Here is a 19,683-nt window from a genome sequence, read left to right on the forward strand (position 1 = left end):
ATTCTTTGACACCCAACATCCAGATTGACATCAAAACAACTAGCTCAGTGATCCAGCATCTGCAAGAAGCAACTGCTATCACAACTAGAGATTGACCATGTACAACACCAATGCTCAGGCGAGGGGGAGCCAAGAGGAACCCAGGACCCACTGCACCAGTGTAGGGACTGGCAATGGGTTCGAGGACTTCATTCCAATACCTAATGGCAGTCAGTTGCCATTGCCTTGCCTGTAGTGGTATGTGTGACCCTCCGTGGATATGTCTCCCCAGACGGTCACTGACCCATCACCAAACAGGTCATGCTAAATGATCTTACAGGCAGCATAATATTCTTTTCAACTTCTCCAGACCCCTTCAAGTTTGTCACACATACTCAGGGTGAACCTGCTCTCATCACTGAAAAGCACAGGGCACCAGTGGTGGACCTGCCGATTCTGGTGTTCTATGGCAAATCCCAATTGGGCTCCATAGTGCTGTCCATACTGATGTGCTGTTTTTTCAAACCTTGTATAAATTTAGCAAACAACAAAGTTATGTACTACTTGCATTACATTGCAGGCAGTGCCTCAGGCATTTTTTTTTTTTACCACTATTTACACAACAATCAGGTGTCACAATAAGATGCTACACAAATTATTTGTGCCACTCCAAAAAAGAGTTCCTGTCCACCACAGGACAGAGGAGCCAATCACAGGCCTGACACTTCCAGGTGTGTCCCTCCTCCTGTTGTTCACCTGGAGACAGTGTTTACATTTGAGTTTGCCTTTGGTGGCTTTTTGGCAGCATCTGCCTCGTCCATGACCACACAACACATTGAACACACTAACTATACACTCCAAACACCCTAAATGTTACAAATCTCTCAAATTTCAAAACTTGTTATTAATATTGCTGTCTTTTTCACCTCATCACTCCCACAACTTTCACCTGTTCCTTAGCAACCAAATGCCACAGGTTGCCATATAATTTTCCGATTGCTTGATGTGGTGCATTTTTTCACCAATAGAAAAGGGGATGTTTTGATTTTTTTGTTTGTTTTTATCCGCAAGCACTTCCTGCTAACAGATATCCCATTTTTACTTTCTTTACCAACCAGGCATCAAACGTGACAACACTGTTCAGGAAAATGCATGGTGTAAATTATTTGTCAGAAGTCCACACTTCGGACACAAGCTGAAACGGAGACTCAGCGAGGCAGCGTCCTGCTGCTGCATCATCTTAAATTGGTGATGACATTTGGAGCCTCTGGCACAGTCACCGGCTCCAGAGGGTTAAAAATATGAGAGTGCGTGTGTGTATACAACTCAAAAACAATGTTACAATCTTAGATGAATAGGCAACATTTTACAGTGCAGTGAGATAGCTATTTCAACAGCTGCCAGTGTGATAATACTGCTTCACTGCATTTACATACTGCATGTCTCCACTCCACTTCCTCGTGATGTTATGATGTAGGAAAATGCTTCATTAGACATGTCTCTGGAGTGTCTGGACATAAAGGCAGCACTACATAGATTTGACCCAGTTAGTATGAAAATGGGGACGGATGACAGGGTGACACACTAATAGCAGCCATTAGTCAGAGATGTCAGCGTGTACCCACCTGTCTCCTCACACACTCTGGATCTCCATCTATGTCTGTCTATGTCTCCACCCATTTCTCTGTGTCCTCTGACAGGATTCATGTATGGATTTCAGCGTGTCACTGAAGCGGATAAGAACTTTCAGTTCTGAAAAAGAGACAGGGAAACTCTGGTGTATGAAATAAGCTGAGGCTTCAGTTATTCATGAGCAGATATGGCATCGCTCAAGCAATAGAAGAATAATAAAAGTGAATAACTACAGAGCCAGAGGGGGTGTTCAACATTACAGCATGGTTTCAGCATGCTAGGAAGAGAGTAAGCATAACAATAAACAAACAATACCACAAAAAGGAGTACATGAAATATTGAATGAATGTCTGCTATTAATAATGTGAAACACATGAGACATTACTCTCACAGGGAGACATTGCCCCCCACCCCCATCTCCATTATGTGAGTTACTGAGATCACATGAGTCAAGGTGTGAGTGGGGGTTGAACTGCCTGGAAAGGGCTCTCAAGATTGCATTGTATGTGGCAGGGAGCTGCTCAACAATGGTCATGGATGTAGATGTTCTATTTTAGTATAACAGACAGCCAGGATAAGTGTGTGAAGAACCTGTCAGATAGGGACCTCACCAAAACTGAAAAGGATGTTCTAACTGAGGATGAAGGTAACAGCAGTCCACTCTAGCGTAAAAATACCTTCTTCCAACCTCACTATCAGGAAAATAAGGCTACTTAATCTCTGAGTAAAGACCAAAGCATCACCATACTACCAGCTGACGAGGGGAGATGCACCATTTTCCTCAAGTGACTATCACTGACTATCACTGACTATCACTGATTATCACTGACTATCACTGATTATCACTATCACTGACTATCACTATCACTGATTATCACTATCACTGACTATCACTGACTATCACTGACTATCACTGATTATCACTATCACTGACTATCACTCACTATCACTGACTATCACTGACTATCACTGATTATCACTATCACTGACTATCACTATCACTGACTATCACTCACTATCACTGACTATCACTGACTATCACTGACTATCACTGATTATCACTGACTATCACTGATTATCACTATCACTGACTATCACTATCACTGACTATCACTGACTATCACTCACTATCACTGACTATCACTGATTATCACTATCACTGACTATCACTATCACTGACTATCACTCACTATCACTCACTATCACTGACTATCACTGACTATCACTGATTATCACTGACTATCACTGATTATCACTATCACTGACTATCACTGACTATCACTGATTATCACTATCACTGACTATCACTGACTATCACTGACTATCACTGATTATCACTATCACTGACTATCACTATCACTGACTATCACTGACTATCACTGACTATCACTATCACTGACTATCACTATCACTGACTATCACTGACTATCACTCACTATCACTGACTATCACTGATTATCACTATCACTGACTATCACTATCACTGACTATCACTATCACTGACTATCACTCACTATCACTCACTATCACTGACTATCACTATCACTGATTATCACTGACTATCACTGATTATCACTATCACTGACTATCACTGACTATCACTGATTATCACTGACTATCACTGATTATCACTATCACTGACTATCACTGACTATCACTGATTATCACTGACTATCACTGATTATCACTGACTATCACTGACTATCACTGACTATCACTGATTATCACTATCACTGACTATCACTGACTATCACTGACTATCACTGATTATCACTATCACTGACTATCACTGACTATCACTGATTATCACTATCACTGACTATCACTCACTATCACTGACTATCACTGATTATCACTATCACTGACTATCACTATCACTGACTATCACTGACTATCACTCACTATCACTGACTATCACTGATTATCACTATCAATGACTATCACTATCACTGACTATCACTGACTATCACTCACTATCACTGACTATCACTGATTATCACTATCACTGACTATCACTATCACTGACTATCACTCACTATCACTCACTATCACTGACTATCACTGATTATCACTGACTATCACTGATTATCACTATCACTGACTATCACTCACTATCACTGACTATCACTATCACTGACTATCACTCACTATCACTCACTATCACTCACTATCACTGACTATCACTGACTATCACTCACTATCACTGACTATCACCGGCAGCTACAAGAAGAAAGTCATAAATTGCCTTTAACAACTAGAAAGAGAAAAAACCTGACTACCCTATATATTGCTGCCTATACCCCAGAGATGCTGCATGTGTACACTTCCAGTGATTCACAAAGGAGACCCACTGTGACCCACTGTGACTCAGTGTTAGCAGTATAAATTAAGCCGCCTATAACACTGTGTAACATCTAACCATCTTGTGTAGAGTCTTCCTGACTTCACCAACAAGGTCCACAAACTTACACTGACTTCAGCTGAATTCATCATGTCTTTTGAAGTCACTCACCTGTGTATGAAAACTCAGCTCATTAATAGTGATGGTGCGTTCCAGATTACATCAGAAGATGGAATTTCTGAGTTTGCAGTTGTAATTTTCATCTGGACGGCCTCCTTAACTCAGATTTCCGTTTTTCTTGTTTAATACATTTTCAAAAAATGTTTACATTTCTGTCTTTTTTCTGTAAAGATGGGGTGCTGAGTGTGCATTAATGAGAACTAAAATGAACTCTTTTTGATTTTAGCAAATGGCTGCAATGAAACAAAGAATGAAAAATTTAAAGGGCTCTGAATACTTCCCGTACCCACTGTGTGTTCTTAACCAATTTAATGCTGAACAGGGCACCTTCATTTTTGTAATAAAATGGGCTTTAACATGTTAAATATCATATAATAATCAATCATATAATGACAAATACATACAGTTCAATTCAATTCGGTGTTATTTATGTAGTGCCAAATCGCAACTAATGGTCACCTCAAGGTACTTTATATTATATAAGGTATATTATAAGGTAAAGATCCTACAGTAACCTGAGCTGCACCACAGGAGCTCCAGTCCTAAGCTTGGTTAGGTTAGGCTTGGTTAGGTTAGGCTGGGTTAGGTTAGGCTTGGTTAGGTTAGGCTTTGTCAGATGAAGGTGTTGTCAGATGGTGCTACTGTACACCTTCTGCTCATTCACGTATATTTAGTTTCTTTAATGATGAACTGAATTTGGGGCAGTTTGTATGATATCTATAGTCCCCTCCCTGCATCCGTCTTTCTCTCTTCAGCCTTTACCTCCTGCTCCTAAACACGAGTCTGGGTTCCAGGTTTACGCACACAGATTCATCCATCCATCCACTTCCGCTTATCCTATTGGTTTACAGTCCTTCTCATCAGTCTCTATTACACACACACACACACACACACACACACACACACACACACACACACACACACACACACACACACACACACACACACACACACACACACACACGTGGATCACGTCAAGCTTAGCCCAGCCTTCTCAGCTCTTACGCGCTGACACACACCCCCACCCGTCGCTCCATCCCCACCCACTCCCTGCGCTCTCTCTGTCACTCGCGCACAGAGTGGAGGAACGGAGCAGCTTCACGCGCGCAGCCGAGCCGTCATGAGCCGCTCAGCGGACGTCGACGCCGCCGCGGAGGAGGAGGAGGCTGGCTAGAAGAGAGAGAGGCTGACTTTGTTCTAATTAAATGTCTCTCGCTCTCCGTGTGCATCATGCTGTATTTCCAGCTGGTGATCATGGCCGGGACCGTCATGCTGGCCTACTACTTCGAATACACCGACACCTTCACCGTGCACGTGCAGGGCTTCTTCTGCTATGACACCACCTACACCAAACCGTACCTGGGACCGGAGGACAGCAGCGCCGTCCCGCCCGTCCTGCTGTACGCCGTGGTGGCCGGGCTGCCCACGCTGCTGGTGAGTGATCTGCGAACTCCAGCTCCTCTGAACATCTCAAGGTTTTCTCTGTGCTTCCTCACAGAAACCATCTCAGTTTATCTCTGCACTAAAGTCACACAGTGATTGTTAAGGTGAATGAATTACTCGGTTTCGGAAATTGAGTAATTGACGTTTAGATTAGTATTGATTTGAATAATTGATTGGGCATTTAAGCCTGCGTGGAAGCATTCTTAAATACCTTCCTCACTGCTGCTTTTGGTAGGAACTGTTTGGACTGCTGGCTGAGCAAAACCAGACCTCTGAACATGTCATCCTGGATTTTAAGGATTTGTGATAAGACATCAATAAAGAATCATCTGAATATAGGCTTATGAGATCTATCTGTCTTATGCATACTGATCCTATTTCACTCATTAATGGTATTAATGGTAATAAATCTCCTGAGTTTGTGCTGTTTTCTTACAGGCTCAGCTCCCAAAAGCAGCTCCCCAGGTCATAAGATAAAATATGAAATGTGCAGAATTTTCTGATGAAGTATTTGTGGTCACTCCAGACCTAAAATTATTCTCATACTGTTTTTGATGCATTAATATTTTATTGAAAGTTATTGCTGACTGGCCTGTTCTTTGCTCTGTCTCAGCAAATATTTCATAAAGGTTAGAAATGGTTATAAAGTTGCCGTGGGGGCGGGGCAAAGAGACAATTTAAGAGTCGACACAAGTTCACCATGCAACAAATTAGACAGATGAGCATATGTTGTCTTTATTGCAATGCTACAATATTTCTTGCTCTGACAGTCTGACTGAACCAGTGTTGTAGAGGAAACAGCTGCAGTCCCTCTGTGACATCACAACGATCAGCGTGAAGCATTATGATCACCTTCTAAAGTTGTTCTGGTGATTTTGGTGGTCTCAGATGAGCGCCTGCAGGTTCAGTCTGCCTGAGCAGCTGCACGGACCTTTGCAGAACGCGCTCACCATGGTTAACATCTCTAACAGTTCACATTTCATCTATAGTTGATGCAATGACAGTGGGATGGAGGTGTAGACTAGTGCAGCTTTAAGACTCGGCTGTTTTGGAGACAGATAAATTTGCCTGAGTTGTTTTCAGTGGGACACACTGTGGATGATCCATGTCATAAATCAGAAAGTTAAAAGTCTATTTTATTATATTTTTAAATCAGTTATTAGTCATAAAACTATCATCTTAGAGAGAAAGAGATAATACATGCCTCCAGTCCTCCTTCATGCTGTCACACATGCCTCAGCTGCAGCTCCTGTGGAGCTTCCTGCTGATTTCTGCTTGATTGTAACCTTCCCTTAGAAACACAAAGGCAGGATCCGACTCACAGCAGACATTATTGTGGCTCCTCGCTGATATCCCACTGTTCTTTCATTAGCTTTGCCAATTACAAACTGACTGTGCACTGAAGTTATCAAATGCAGCCCACAGCGGTGCAGTGCACCTTGAATGTTAAGCGCAGTGATTGCTGCTGCAGTCGCTGACAGTGCAGGCTGAGCATTTCCACACAGCTCTGGCTACATGCAGGACTGTGTGGAAGCCTCTGTCCCATTCAGCCATCCCAAGTTTTCATGTTTGGGTGTGTTCAGAGCAGGACATACAGTTTTTTGATGGATGTCAGGATGTTCTCATTCGAACTGACGGGATCTTCAACATGTAGTGTGGGAGTACAGACCAAGCACTGCACAGTCTAAAGATATTTTTTGAGTTTCACAAAAAGTGTGTTGAAGTTGCTCTTAAAAAGCTGCAACTGTGTCAAATGCAGTAAAAGCTGAATACACAAAGACTGTTTTATTGCATTAAGCTCTGTACTCATTATCCAGCATTACAAAGTCCAGGGTTGAAGTTTCCAGCACATTTGCCCACATACTGTAAGATAATATATGATTAGGAAATACTTCATTTATCCCATATTGGTGAAAGTCTTATTTTACAGCACTTGAGACAGTACCAGTCACACCTGGATGGTGAGTGTGTCCAAAGTTGTGACTGGTACTGTCTGTCTGTATGTTCTATCTCTCCTCTCACGCTACTTTTCCACCGCTGAGGTGCCGGTGCCGGTGCTGGTTTCAATGAACCGATGAAACACTTAAGAACGGGTCGTGTTTCCACCGCATTTCTGTGAACTGCTCCTTTACGTATGAGTGTGGGCGGGTCCTCGTCTGGACACGGAAGCCGAAGCGCACAAACGTGGGAGAACACGCTCTCCTTTCTGTGCTGCAAATACGTTTTACGGTGCAAACCAAACTACTGCAGCATCTGTGTGCAGCACAGTGGGAAACACAGACAGCGATTAGAGCAAGACGACAAGTACGCACTTTGTGTCCTTTAATCTGTGATATGAACTGATACAAAGCAGCAAGTTCAGCCTTAGAGCCCAACCTAATTCACAGCTGTGAAAAATCACATGCAATACACACCATGCAGTGAAATAGCAGTAGAAAACTTTATGTTGTGCAACTTTCGTCATGCGTTCTGGGTTTGAAACCAGCTGGCTTGCAGGGCCTGAGTTGAACCTGTTTTTTTGGCCGAGCATCGAGCGCGTTCGTGGTGGGAAAATGGCTGAACATTTCAAATACTGGCACCGGCACCGGCACCCAGGCAGTGGAAAAAGGGCCTTAGATGAGTGGACCAATCTTAATGAAACTTAGGGCACTGTCAGTGCCAACATCTATAGGATATATACAGATATTTTAGACCCATCCATCCATCCATCAGCAGCCAACTCCTCTAGCTTATCCAGAGGAACACTGAGGTGTTCCCAGGCCAGACGAAACCTATAATCTCTCCATCATGTCCTGGGTCTGCCCCGGGGCCTCCTCTTGGTAGGATGTGCCTGGAATACCTCACCCAGGAGGCATCCTATTGAGACTCCCAAACAATCCCAGCTGGCTCCTCTTGAGTAGCTGGCTCAATGCCCTGTTTGGGCTCTGGAGCCAGTCTCCTCAAGAGGGACTGGACTCTGTTTCAGTCTGGAATTGCCCTCAGTGGGAAGCAGGGTGGCTACCCTTGTATCCCCTCAGCTTGCTGCCTCTATGTTGGAGTTTTCACCAGTGGACGAGAGGGTTGTTTACCTACACCTTCAGGCTGGGGAACAGGTCCAAATGACAGCTCAGAGTACCCAGCCTTCATGGAGTCGCTGGGTGCTTGAGGGTGCGCCATCTGGTCACTCTTCTGTACTACTGAGGGCCTTTAAGTTTCATAGTAATAATATTTGTGGGTGGCTGTGGCTCAGGAGATAGAGCAGGTCATCTGCTAATTGGAAGGTTGGTGCACTGGTCTGCGTACCAAAGTGTCCTTGGGCTAAATACTTAACCCCAAGTTGCTCTCTGCTGTTGACCAGTCAGAGTGTAAATGTGTGTGAATAGATAGAAAGCACTGTGAAATAGACGACAGTGCTTGTGTGAATGGGTAAATGCAAATGTGTTGTATAAGCGCTTTGAGTGCTCAGCTAGAGTAGAAAAGCACTATATCAAAACTAATAAAAATAATTATCCAGTAAAATATTTCAGAATTCAAAATTTAAAATGGATTAAAATGCTTTAGCAGATGGTGTGTTGTACTGCATAAACTTGCAGGTATGAAAGACTTCCTGTTTCTGTGGCAGAGGAGATGAATCAGTGTGTTATAGAAGGCACTCTGCTGCCTGTCCAGTAAGTGGAGCAGGATCACTGATGATGGATGACATTTTAATAAATGTCAGAAAGGTTGAGATCCCAAAGGCCTCATCCACCTGAGTCTGTCTAAATAAGGGACGTAACATTTGGCCCTTGGATAACTGATAACAGACAGAGTTAAGAAATAAACATAGCACAAAAAATAAGGAAATTTGTGTTGGGTCGATTATTCCTTTGTTGTAACAATTCTTCCTGGCTGTAAATTTTATACCGTTAGAAAGCCTGTTTATTTCTGCTTAAATGGTGCAACATTTGTAAGGAAAATTAATTTGTGGGTTGAGCAGCAAAGTTGAGTTTGTGGGTTTTGCTTATGAAAACCTGCCAAATCCTCTCTTATTGAGTGACTGCTTAGTCTGACTGCTGATGTCAGGGTACAGTAAGTGAACCCATATAAGGAAAAAAATATATGATTTTGCTTTGTGGTACAAGCCCCAAGATGGACAGGAGTGATTACACAAACTAAATACAGTGCATCACAAAAGTGAGACACCCTTCACATGTCTACCTCTTCATGGGACAACACTGAAAAAATGACAATTTGACACAATGAAAGTAGTCTGTGTGCAGCTTATATAACAGTCTTCATGTAGAGCAACAGTTCGTCTTTTAAGATCCTCACAGAGTTCTTTGTCATGTTGGAACTTTCAGTGACCAGAATGAGAGAGTGTGAGAGCTGTACTACAAAACTGAACACACCTGCTCCCTATGCACACCTGAGACCTAGCGACACTAATCTTAGGGGTGTACTCACTTTTGTTGCCGCTGGTTTAGACATTAATGGCTGTATATTGAGTTATTTTGAGGGAAGAATAAATTTACACTGTTATATAAGCTGCACACAGACTACTTTTCATTGTGTCAAAGTGTCATTTTGTCAGTGTTGTCCCATGAAAAGATCTACTTAAATATCTGCAGACATGTGAGGGGTGTACTCACTTTTGTGATACACTGTACTCTATATATAGATTTGAAAGATATTAACCTAAACTAAAATACTCCATGTGGCAATTTGTAGCCAAACATGTATTTGCACTTACTAGTATTCTGCTGAGCCCCAGCACTGTTGGCTAGCAGCATTTAAAGAGCCTCTCCCTGCATGTGTTCTCTCCAGGTACCCCAGCTTCCTTCCACAGTCCAAAGACTTGCATATGAGGATATATGCGGATTTGAAAGGGGCCACAGGTGTGAGTGTGAGCATGAAGGGTAGTCTATCTCTCTGTTGGCCCTGTGACGGTCTGGCGACATATGCAGTATGTACCCTGCCTCTCACACCATGACAGATGGGATAAGTGCCAGGAGTTGGTGGTGTTCTGCAATTGCATGCAGCATTGCTCTGGATCCTAAGCGAGACTGTTTTTGTGTCTTAACCTGACTCCACTGTCTACGAAATGTGAACAGTAGAGTAACTGGTATTACTGAGCAGTTGAGCAGGCCTCCGGTAGGGAAAGTGGCCCATTTTCAAGGAGGTATAAGCTTGGCAAAGAGTGATAAACTAAAAACAACCAGCTTTGTCATTCATTTGTTCCAGTGTTTTCTTGCCAAGAACTGTAGCTTTCCTTCTGTTTACCATCTGTCTTAAAGCATGATTCATTAGAGGTCAGAATCAAAGACTGTATAAAGGAAAAATATACTCTGTAAGTATCTCAGGGTCTTGTTCACAAGTGAGGACAGAGTGCAGTGGGAGACTGATGGAAAGAGTGGTGTGGTGTCAGCAGGGATGCAGATCTTGTTCCAGTCTGTTGTGGTGAAGAGCGAGCTGAGTATGAATGTGAATGTGATTTGTTGATGGCCAGTCTGTATTCGTACCCTCAGGTCTGGATAGTGGCTGAAAGAATGAGATCATGGACACAGGTGACAAAAATGACCCTCATCCAAAGGGTGACTGGGCTCTTCTTTAGAGATCGGGTGAAGGTGGGGTGGGTTTAGGGGGCTCAGAGTAAAGCCTTACTCCTCCACATTGAAAAGAGCCAGTTGAGGGAGGTTTGGGCACCAGGTTTGGGGGGCAGAGCCAGGGTACATTGGAGAGATAACATTTCTTGGTTGACTTGGAAAATTCTCGTCCTGCTGGATGAGGGAGGAAAGTCGCTGAGGAGTGGGAGGTCTGGGCATCTCTGCTTAAGTCGCGTTTCCATTAGTATCTACTCAGTGTGGCTCGACTTGACTCGGCACGGTTTGAAGGTCTTTCCATTGATACCTGGTACCAGGTACTTTTTTAGTGCTCACTCAGTCGGGGTTCCAAGCGATCCGAGGCTATCCGAAAATGTGACGCAGAAGAACAGCATGCCACGGATTGGCCAGGGAGTGTCGTCACTAGCGGAGTCATGAGAGCGACTCCTTCTCCAGAATCAAGCGTGCCATTTTTAAAACCCGACAGCAAGAAACTGGAGGCACACAAAGCACCGGCTGAATCCCCGGACCGACAGTTTGCAGCAGTAATTTTGCAACATGAGAGCCATCTGAAACGCTCACACAGCATACATATTATACCCCTATACTGCCGGGCGATCGCCACTGAAGCACCGTTACCTGCCCCTACTAGCTGAACAGCTGGTTAGCACTGAGCCTGAGGCGGCTGATCAAAGAAACTTTGAATTACCGTAATAACGCGACCGTTTGTCCTATCGGAAAAATTCAAACGGTTTCTGAAAGAAACTGCACTTCACAACCAACATAGGGTATTAATATGTTTTATTGCGGTAATTGCTGCCGTAAGTCCGCGAACAGCAGCACTGTTGAAGTACACTGAGCCGATTATGACATGTTCGGGGGTATAGGGTTATACTTAACAATGATAACCTTCATCCATTAAAACATTGTACGGGGGACTCATGCATGATGATGATATTAAACTAGCATTAGCTGTTAGCTTGCCTCTGTCTCATCCATTGTTGTGTTTTGAGCTGCATACAAATTACATTAAGACACTACTGCCCGCGCTGCTGTATCGACTCCACCCACACTGAGGTGGTCCTCAACTGCAATGGAAACACAACACGACCGTGGAGAGTCATGCCGAGTCGAGTTGACCCGCGCTGAGTAGATACTAATGGAAACGTGGCTTTAGACTCCCGGCCCTGTGACCCAGACCTGGATACGTGGCCAAAAATGGATACATGGATATATTCTGTGGCCAGCTTGTTCTTCAGTTGGACTTTGGGCAGAGTGGGTGCTGTATTGATGCATGATCCCATCTTGAGGTACAGTTTAACACAAGCTGATGTGAGCTGTTAATTATTTACATTCTGTTGAGTTCAGTTTTTGGAAAATTTAATATTTCCACTACTTCACATAATAAGATCTTCAGTATGGGGAGGTGGTTTTTATTGTAGATTATACTGTTTTTGTTCTTGTGCTGCTGCTGTAACAGTGATTTACATGTTGATGAAACAGTTTACATCACACCTAAAACCAAACAGACCTAGTTGACCTATTTGAAAAAAAAGAGAGAAAATGTCCAAATTCCTGGGTATGATCCTCAGACATCACTGTCAGCTGTCTGTGCAAAGAACCGCCTGAAAACTGATAGTGTTTGTTGACCAGTCAACACTTGAAGACGTCACTTAAATAGGAATGTGATTTTTTTTTTCTCATTGAGCACCACTGCTGGTTTGGAGGGCTCACTGGCTCTCTCAGTGTTTCACTAAGCTAGTTTACTCATTTCCCAGCAGATACCAGGAATCCAGACACAGCACTGCCTTCTTCGTCCATGCCTTTCCTTACACAATATCCAGTGTTGTCTTCTGTGTTTTTAATTGAAGCTGTTCTCTTGTTTAGTGTCAAGAAACAGAAGTTTTACCACGTTCCTGTGCCCCATTCAGCACACAGTGATTTCATAACAATCCAGTGAACACTGTCCAGCAGGAATTCTTTGTGTCAGTCATGGTGACTTGTTGCTAGCTAAGGCATAACACTGTTCTCAGCATCACAAACACTGGAGAGCCCGTTACACATCTGGAGTCGAAACACGAGGACTGAAATGAGCATTGCAACACATCTAAGTTCTGTGTGTTTGCTTCCAAGCACATTAATACCACTTAATTAGAGTACTTAGAGTTTCTAATTGAGTGGAAATTACTGAATGAAACAAATCTGCACAACTGTTCTCAGAATACTAAAAAAGGGGGCGAGACTAAGATTAAGTGAAACACACTAATTTAAATTAATTAAGGACATGTTTGCTTTTACAGTGTCAAATGAATACATTGGGGATTCTACATTCTGCTGCTGGACTGAGCACAGTTCACAGTGTAGCAGCTAACACAGGTTAAGCAGGCAGTTCTTTTTAAATAAATTTAAATAACACACTGTCCATCAGCTTGACAAGACCTTACATCTCTATGCAAAAACTTAATTGAGCCATCTAGTGAATCACGATTGTCCCCATATGTACCAGCTGTTCACTGTTGCCGGTGTGAGAGGCAGATCTGAAGAGATGCACTGTTATTCGGAAAGTAAAGTGACTTGTTAGAAATGCTGTCAGTTGTCCCAGCACAGAGTGAGGGATTGCATCTCTCTGATTTCATGCCAGTCAGTTTGCGTAGAGGTGCAAAGAACAGACAGGATGTTTTTCCAACACTCTGATACTCAGAGCTCTGGCTAACACTGCGTGTTTGGTGTTACACAGTCTGGCTTTTACAGAGATTTGCTCTGATGCCTGCTTGGCTTAACCAGAAAGCTTCACACTGGAGTCAAGTCCAGAGGTAGTGCAGAGTGTGTTTTCTGCTCTAGACATCCCTCCTGGAATGAGATCATTGAGAACGGGGTCATTTTAGAAACTTTAAAATTCATGTAGTTCCAGTCATTTCAAACAGGTCTATTTTTGCCAAAAGTGCTGAAATGGATAGTCACAGTTCAGACCGGAGTGTGGACCTAAGCATCCACCTAAACCACGCAGTCTGCCTGTCTGTTTTAAAGAGCTTACTGAATTCGAGCACGGCACAGTAACAGGATGCCACAGTTACAAAATAGTCAGTTTGTGAAGTTTCTTCCCTCTTAGATATTCCGCGATCAGCTGTGTTATTATTCCAAAGTGGAAGTGCTGAAGAATCACAGAGTGGGGCTGCAGAGTGCTGAGGTTTGTAGTGTGGAGAAGTCAGCAGTGCTCTGCTGGCTTAATAACTTTGCAGTTCTAAACCTCGTCTGGCAGTAACATCAGCATGAAAACTGAACCGGGAGCTTCATGGCCTTCCATGGCCGAGCAGCTCCTTTCCTGTAATCATTGTAGGGTTTACCTTCCAACATCAAGCACCTCGAGGTGACAGTCGCGATTTGGTGCTATGTGTCACGGATCGGCTGTGTGGTAGGCAGGAAGGAGGACCCCAACGCAGGATACGCCAGACAGGTAGGATATAAACTGAGCTTTATTTGGCAAAGCTAACAAAAGGCACAAATAAAATTAAACTCCACTAGACTTCCAGAAACAGGGAAAACTGACAGAGTCACACAGCAGGGGAAACAAAGAACAAGCCGTCAACAGGCTCTGAAAACACCGGACTTAAATACACAAGAGGATAATGAGGGGAGTGGGAACAGCTGTAAACACAGGTGACGCTAATTACAATGACAAGACCATGGGAAGCAAACACTGAACACAACAGACAGGGACCAGACGACCATCACAATAAAACAGGAAGACAGAAGGGGAACAAAGACTTGACACCGGGAAACACAAGGAACTAGGAAGCAAAACATAACCGAGCCCCGCAAACAAAACCTGAAAGAGAACCATAGAAAAGGAACATAAGGCTGTCGACCAGGACACTATGTAAATAAAACTGAATTGGAAAAAAAAAAGACAAAACAAAACTGTATGTGTAGGTGGCCCAGTACTTTTCTCCTTATAGTATATCTAATGTAATAGATATACTATAAGGAGGACTACATTACTAATATTTTATAAGTTCAAATAGAATATTTCATATGTTAATACTTTAAAACTTTTTTGGGTATGTTGCATGAGCCGTGCTGAACACCACAGTATTTATAGAGTAAGATAGTTTGCAATCGTCACACACAATCATTACAACAAATACACACATTAAGAACCACAAACCTCGTACACAGCACAGACTGCACGCCTACAGTAGGTTAGGATTTTCTGTACCTGTGGGAGGGAAAACACCTGATTTGGAGGTGTGGCCCAGTTCTTCTGACCTCACATTAGTTATAAAATACAAGAAAGACTGACTTATAAAATGTATTTTCGGTATAGTTTACTGAAGGGTAAAATATGTAAATCACTGTGTATTGTAACTGATTAAAGTTACTACCATTCAAAGTGCCGCTGAGTGAGCTGAAACTGTGAGAGGCAACACTGGTGATGAGTTTGACCTTTTTTGTGTTCAAAGGAGAAGCTGAAAGGGAGAATTTATTAGTGTCATGCTTGGATGGCTGTTTGTGCCCACTGGTGTAAATGTTGTCACATCATGGATTTCATTTCTGTTTCCCTGCTGCTGTGGCGCTCATGGTGCTTTTCTGGAACTGATGTTTTTTTTGGTTACAGCAGTTGGGATGTTTCTCTGTGCAGTTTTCTCGTTCTTCCTGTGACTGCAGGGGTCGTACCCCCCCACAGACAAAAAACAACTACCCATGTTGAGGGTCCAACCTGCCCCTCGCCCTCTGTCACCTGGGCCCCGACAGCCCTGAGTTGGGAAATAAAATGGATGGAAGAGGAAGTAGTTCACGCCTCATTGTTTACTTGAAAGTCTATCCTTCCACAGAGCACAGTCCTGCTTAACTACTCATCAAGTTAACAGCTGAGCTCTGGGAACAGAGCACATAAAGCAAACAGTCGATAATTCTGTTAAAATGCATTTCTATCTTCATTTTGTTGTTAAAACAATAATAATAAAACAGACTGACGTGAAACAGCTGGAAAGGAGCAGTGTTCAGCACTCCTCCACCCACAGACACTGCAGCAGGCAGCACCGCGTGCAGCTGGGAGACGAGTTATGTTTGTGACTAAGTGTTTGAGGTCGCTGAGGAACATGAACGAAATCAGCAGCTCAGTAAAAATAGACGTGCAGGCTGAAGGAACCTATAAACCAGAGTCAGTGCAACACAGACTCACACTGCATCCCAATGCACTGCAATAAAACCAACACATCTCTGAGGAGACGCGTCCTGAGGCGGTGATCCATCAGCTAACAGACTGGCTGCTGTGCAGTGCAGTTAAACAAACAGGCTTAATTGAATTCAAACCATAACGAGTTTGCCACAGTAATTTAAAAGTATTTACACACAAAAGTATTTCTTTCTGACAGTAGATGATATCCCCTAAAAAAGAGAACTAACAAAGTAAAAACTTTGTTTTCCTTTCATGTATTTATACAGTGTTTCATATCTTCTTGGTTTCAAAAACCAGTTGTATTTGTTATGTATCGTCCACCTGGTCCTTACTCAGAGTTTCTGTCTGATTTGGAGCTCAGTTCAGATTAAATAATTATTGCAGTTGATTTCAACATCCATTTAAATGTGAGCCTCAGCACTGTAATTAATCTATAATTAGACTCAGTTGGCTTCTCTCACATTGTCAATGAGCCCACTCTTTGTTTTAGTCACACTCTTGTTCTGACATACTGCATTGAAACTGAACATTTCACAGTATTCCATGAAAACCCTCTTTTGTCTGATCCTTTCTTAATAACATTTGCATTTACAATAATGGATTACACAGCAGCAGGGAAAGCATTTCATTACAGCAGGACTGGTAAATGGACTGGTTCTTCTGTAGTGCTTTTCTACTCTGAGCGTTTTATACAACATGCCTCATTCACCCGTGTTCATACAAGCACTTCTTTCTAGAGCTAAGTGATTTCTGTCTAACATTCAGACTCCAATGGTTGCATCGGAGAGCAACTTGCCCGATGTTACTTTAGCATGCTGACATGAGCAGCCAGGAATCAAACCACCAACCTTCCAATTAGTAGATGACCTGCTCTACCTCCTGAGCCGCAGCCACCCCATTACACCTCCTTTACTTTTAAGATTGGGTCATCTGATTATCAGGGTTTTCTTTGTCATCTTACAATATAAAGCACCTTGTGGTGACTCTTGTGAATTTGTGCCATATAAATAAAACTGAATTAAATTTTACCAATTTGGACAGTTGGTATAATTTGGTCAGGACTCATCTAACATATATGATATAACATTATCTGTTTTTAGCAATACAAACACATTCTCTACAAGAAAATAAAATTCGTTTGATCTCAGATAGTAGATTTTTACATATATCGTTTGATGACTGTTTGACTATGACTGTGTAAGTTTGACTGAGACAGGATGACATCACCCACTGGTGGTGGGCTGCATTCTGACCAGCTGCCATGTTGTTCTGTTCTTCAAAATCACCAACAGCACAAACGTGGTCCAGAGGTCCAGTTCAGAGGTGAAGCCTCGCAGACAGACAGCAGCTATTGCTGCCTGTGTTGGCACACCTGTCAGTCAAAGTGGCCACACCCCTAATGTTGAGCCTTAACAAAATCCAAACTGGTAAGCTATAAAAATATTCATCCCTCCTACAGTTATGAGGGGGAAAACCAGCTATAGAGGCCAAAGCAGTTATTTTTTTAATATACAAGCTGCACAAAAGGTTGGACATTTTAACAGACTGTGGGAATTGACTGGCTTTTGTGCCCAGCGTCAGTCCAGGAAGTGAAATTTTTGGCAGTTGGGTTCACGTCGTCTTATTTTACCAGCCTCAGATGTTGCTGCATGGTTAGACCCCTAATCCAGGGAGATCTGGCATGATACATAATCAGAAGGATCATCATAGTAATAATTTTATTAGGCATTCTCATTATGATCTCCCATAATTTCAGAGGTGCAAGTTGTGGTCAAAGTCCTTTCAATTTCAGCAGACTATTAATATATGACCTCCATCCATCCATCCATCCATTCGCTTCCGCTTATCCTGGTCAGGGTCGTGGGGGGGCTGGAGCCTATCCCAGCTGTCATAGGGCGAGAGGCAGGGTACACCCTGAACAGGTCGCCAGCCTGTCACAGGGCCAACACAGAGAGACGAACAACCTTTCACACTCACATTCACACCTATGGGCAATTTAGAATAGCCAATTAACCTAACCCCAGTAAGTGCATGTCTTTGGAATGTGGGAGGAAACCGGAGTACCCGGAGGAAACCCACGCAAGCACGGGGAGAACATGCAAACTCCACACAGAGAGAGGGAGAGGCCTGGGCCAAGGTGGAATCGAACCCAGGCCTTCCAGATGGTATTCTATCTGTGAGGCAACAGCGCTAACCACTGCGCCACCATGCTGCCCCTAATATATGACCTCGTATATGCAAATGCCCTCTGCCTCTGTTCACCAAGGTAATTACCATTCTGATCCACACATGGCTATAAGGTTTTCTAAAAAAAATCCCTGCATGTTCCTGTGCTTAAAAAGTGACTGTTCTGTCTTGAGTGTTTATATGTTGCAATAAGAACAGAGGAATTGTATTTCTGTTATATTCATCAGAAATTTTTGGAGCTTTTATTTTGACATTTGTATAGACAGGAAGTGCTGAGAATTGTGGGGGAAAGCATGGCTGCACACTGAAGTCATTTATGTTACATCCAAAGCAATCCTTCGACTGGATCCTTCAGAAAGCAATGGCTGTGAGTTCTATCTGTTCTTTACATGTATGGAGATTTATAATAGTATGTTTTATGGCATTTTCTCTCGCCCTTTGTGAATATGATGGTTGTGACCTCTGAGTCAATGATACATGTGTGCTTACCTGTTACCTGCACTTTGTGTTAATCTCACATTATATATCTATAGGATGGTTACTTTGATGTCTCTTGCGTTAGTGTTTAACTGTGCTTACCTGTAGATTATATGACAATCTATTGAGAGTGTTTTTTATGTGTTTTTGTAGTTTCACTCCAGTTCATGGACGTCAGTTCAATGTGATGGCTGTATACGAAGTCATTAAAGGAGCAAGTACGCTCACTTTCCTGGCTCCAGAAAAGGAGTTTGGCTGGCTGTTTATTTAAGTTCATGCTCAGTGAGTACAACACATAGAGAGAACAGTACAGTGAAAAGCCATAACATCAGAGGGATTCTTCAGCAGAGTTATGGATCCCGAAACTGCAGACCAGGATGAAAAGGTGTCAACGGTCTCCAGCTCCAAGCAGACCTCTTACTCACGGCAGTCAGTAGCTAGTGCTGCTGCTAAAGCCAGAGCTGTGGCTGAAGCTGCGCGCACGAGGGTCACATTTGCACAAAAGGAGCTTGAATTAAAAAAACAAAGAGCCAAATTGGATTTGGAAAGGGCCACACTAGAAGCAGATCTAGAAGCACTGGAACTCGAAAAAGCAGCAGCAGCTGCTGTCGCAGAGGCTGAGATTTTGGAGGCAGCAGCAGCCATAGAATGTGATGACAAACACAGTATCAGGAGTGGCATCTCGCCCTTGACCATCAGACAGCAAA

The 19,683-nt window shown here is 43.0% G+C and overlaps 1 protein-coding gene across 1 annotated transcript in view; it reads left to right on the plus strand.

The window, feature by feature from the left end:
• Positions 1–5,158: 5,158 nt before the first annotated feature.
• The window catches only part of LOC115799063 (phospholipid phosphatase-related protein type 5), a 96,726-nt gene continuing 82,201 nt past the window's right edge, over positions 5,159–19,683 (plus strand). Inside the window, exon 1 of the mRNA XM_030756008.1 lies at positions 5,159–5,566. Coding sequence (XP_030611868.1) covers positions 5,363–5,566 — 204 coding nt within the window. The 5' untranslated portion in view covers positions 5,159–5,362. The remainder of the gene's footprint in view (positions 5,567–19,683) is intronic.

Source organism: Archocentrus centrarchus, chromosome 20 (assembly GCF_007364275.1).
Source record: "Archocentrus centrarchus isolate MPI-CPG fArcCen1 chromosome 20, fArcCen1, whole genome shotgun sequence".
NCBI classification, from domain to species: domain Eukaryota; kingdom Metazoa; phylum Chordata; class Actinopteri; order Cichliformes; family Cichlidae; genus Archocentrus; species Archocentrus centrarchus.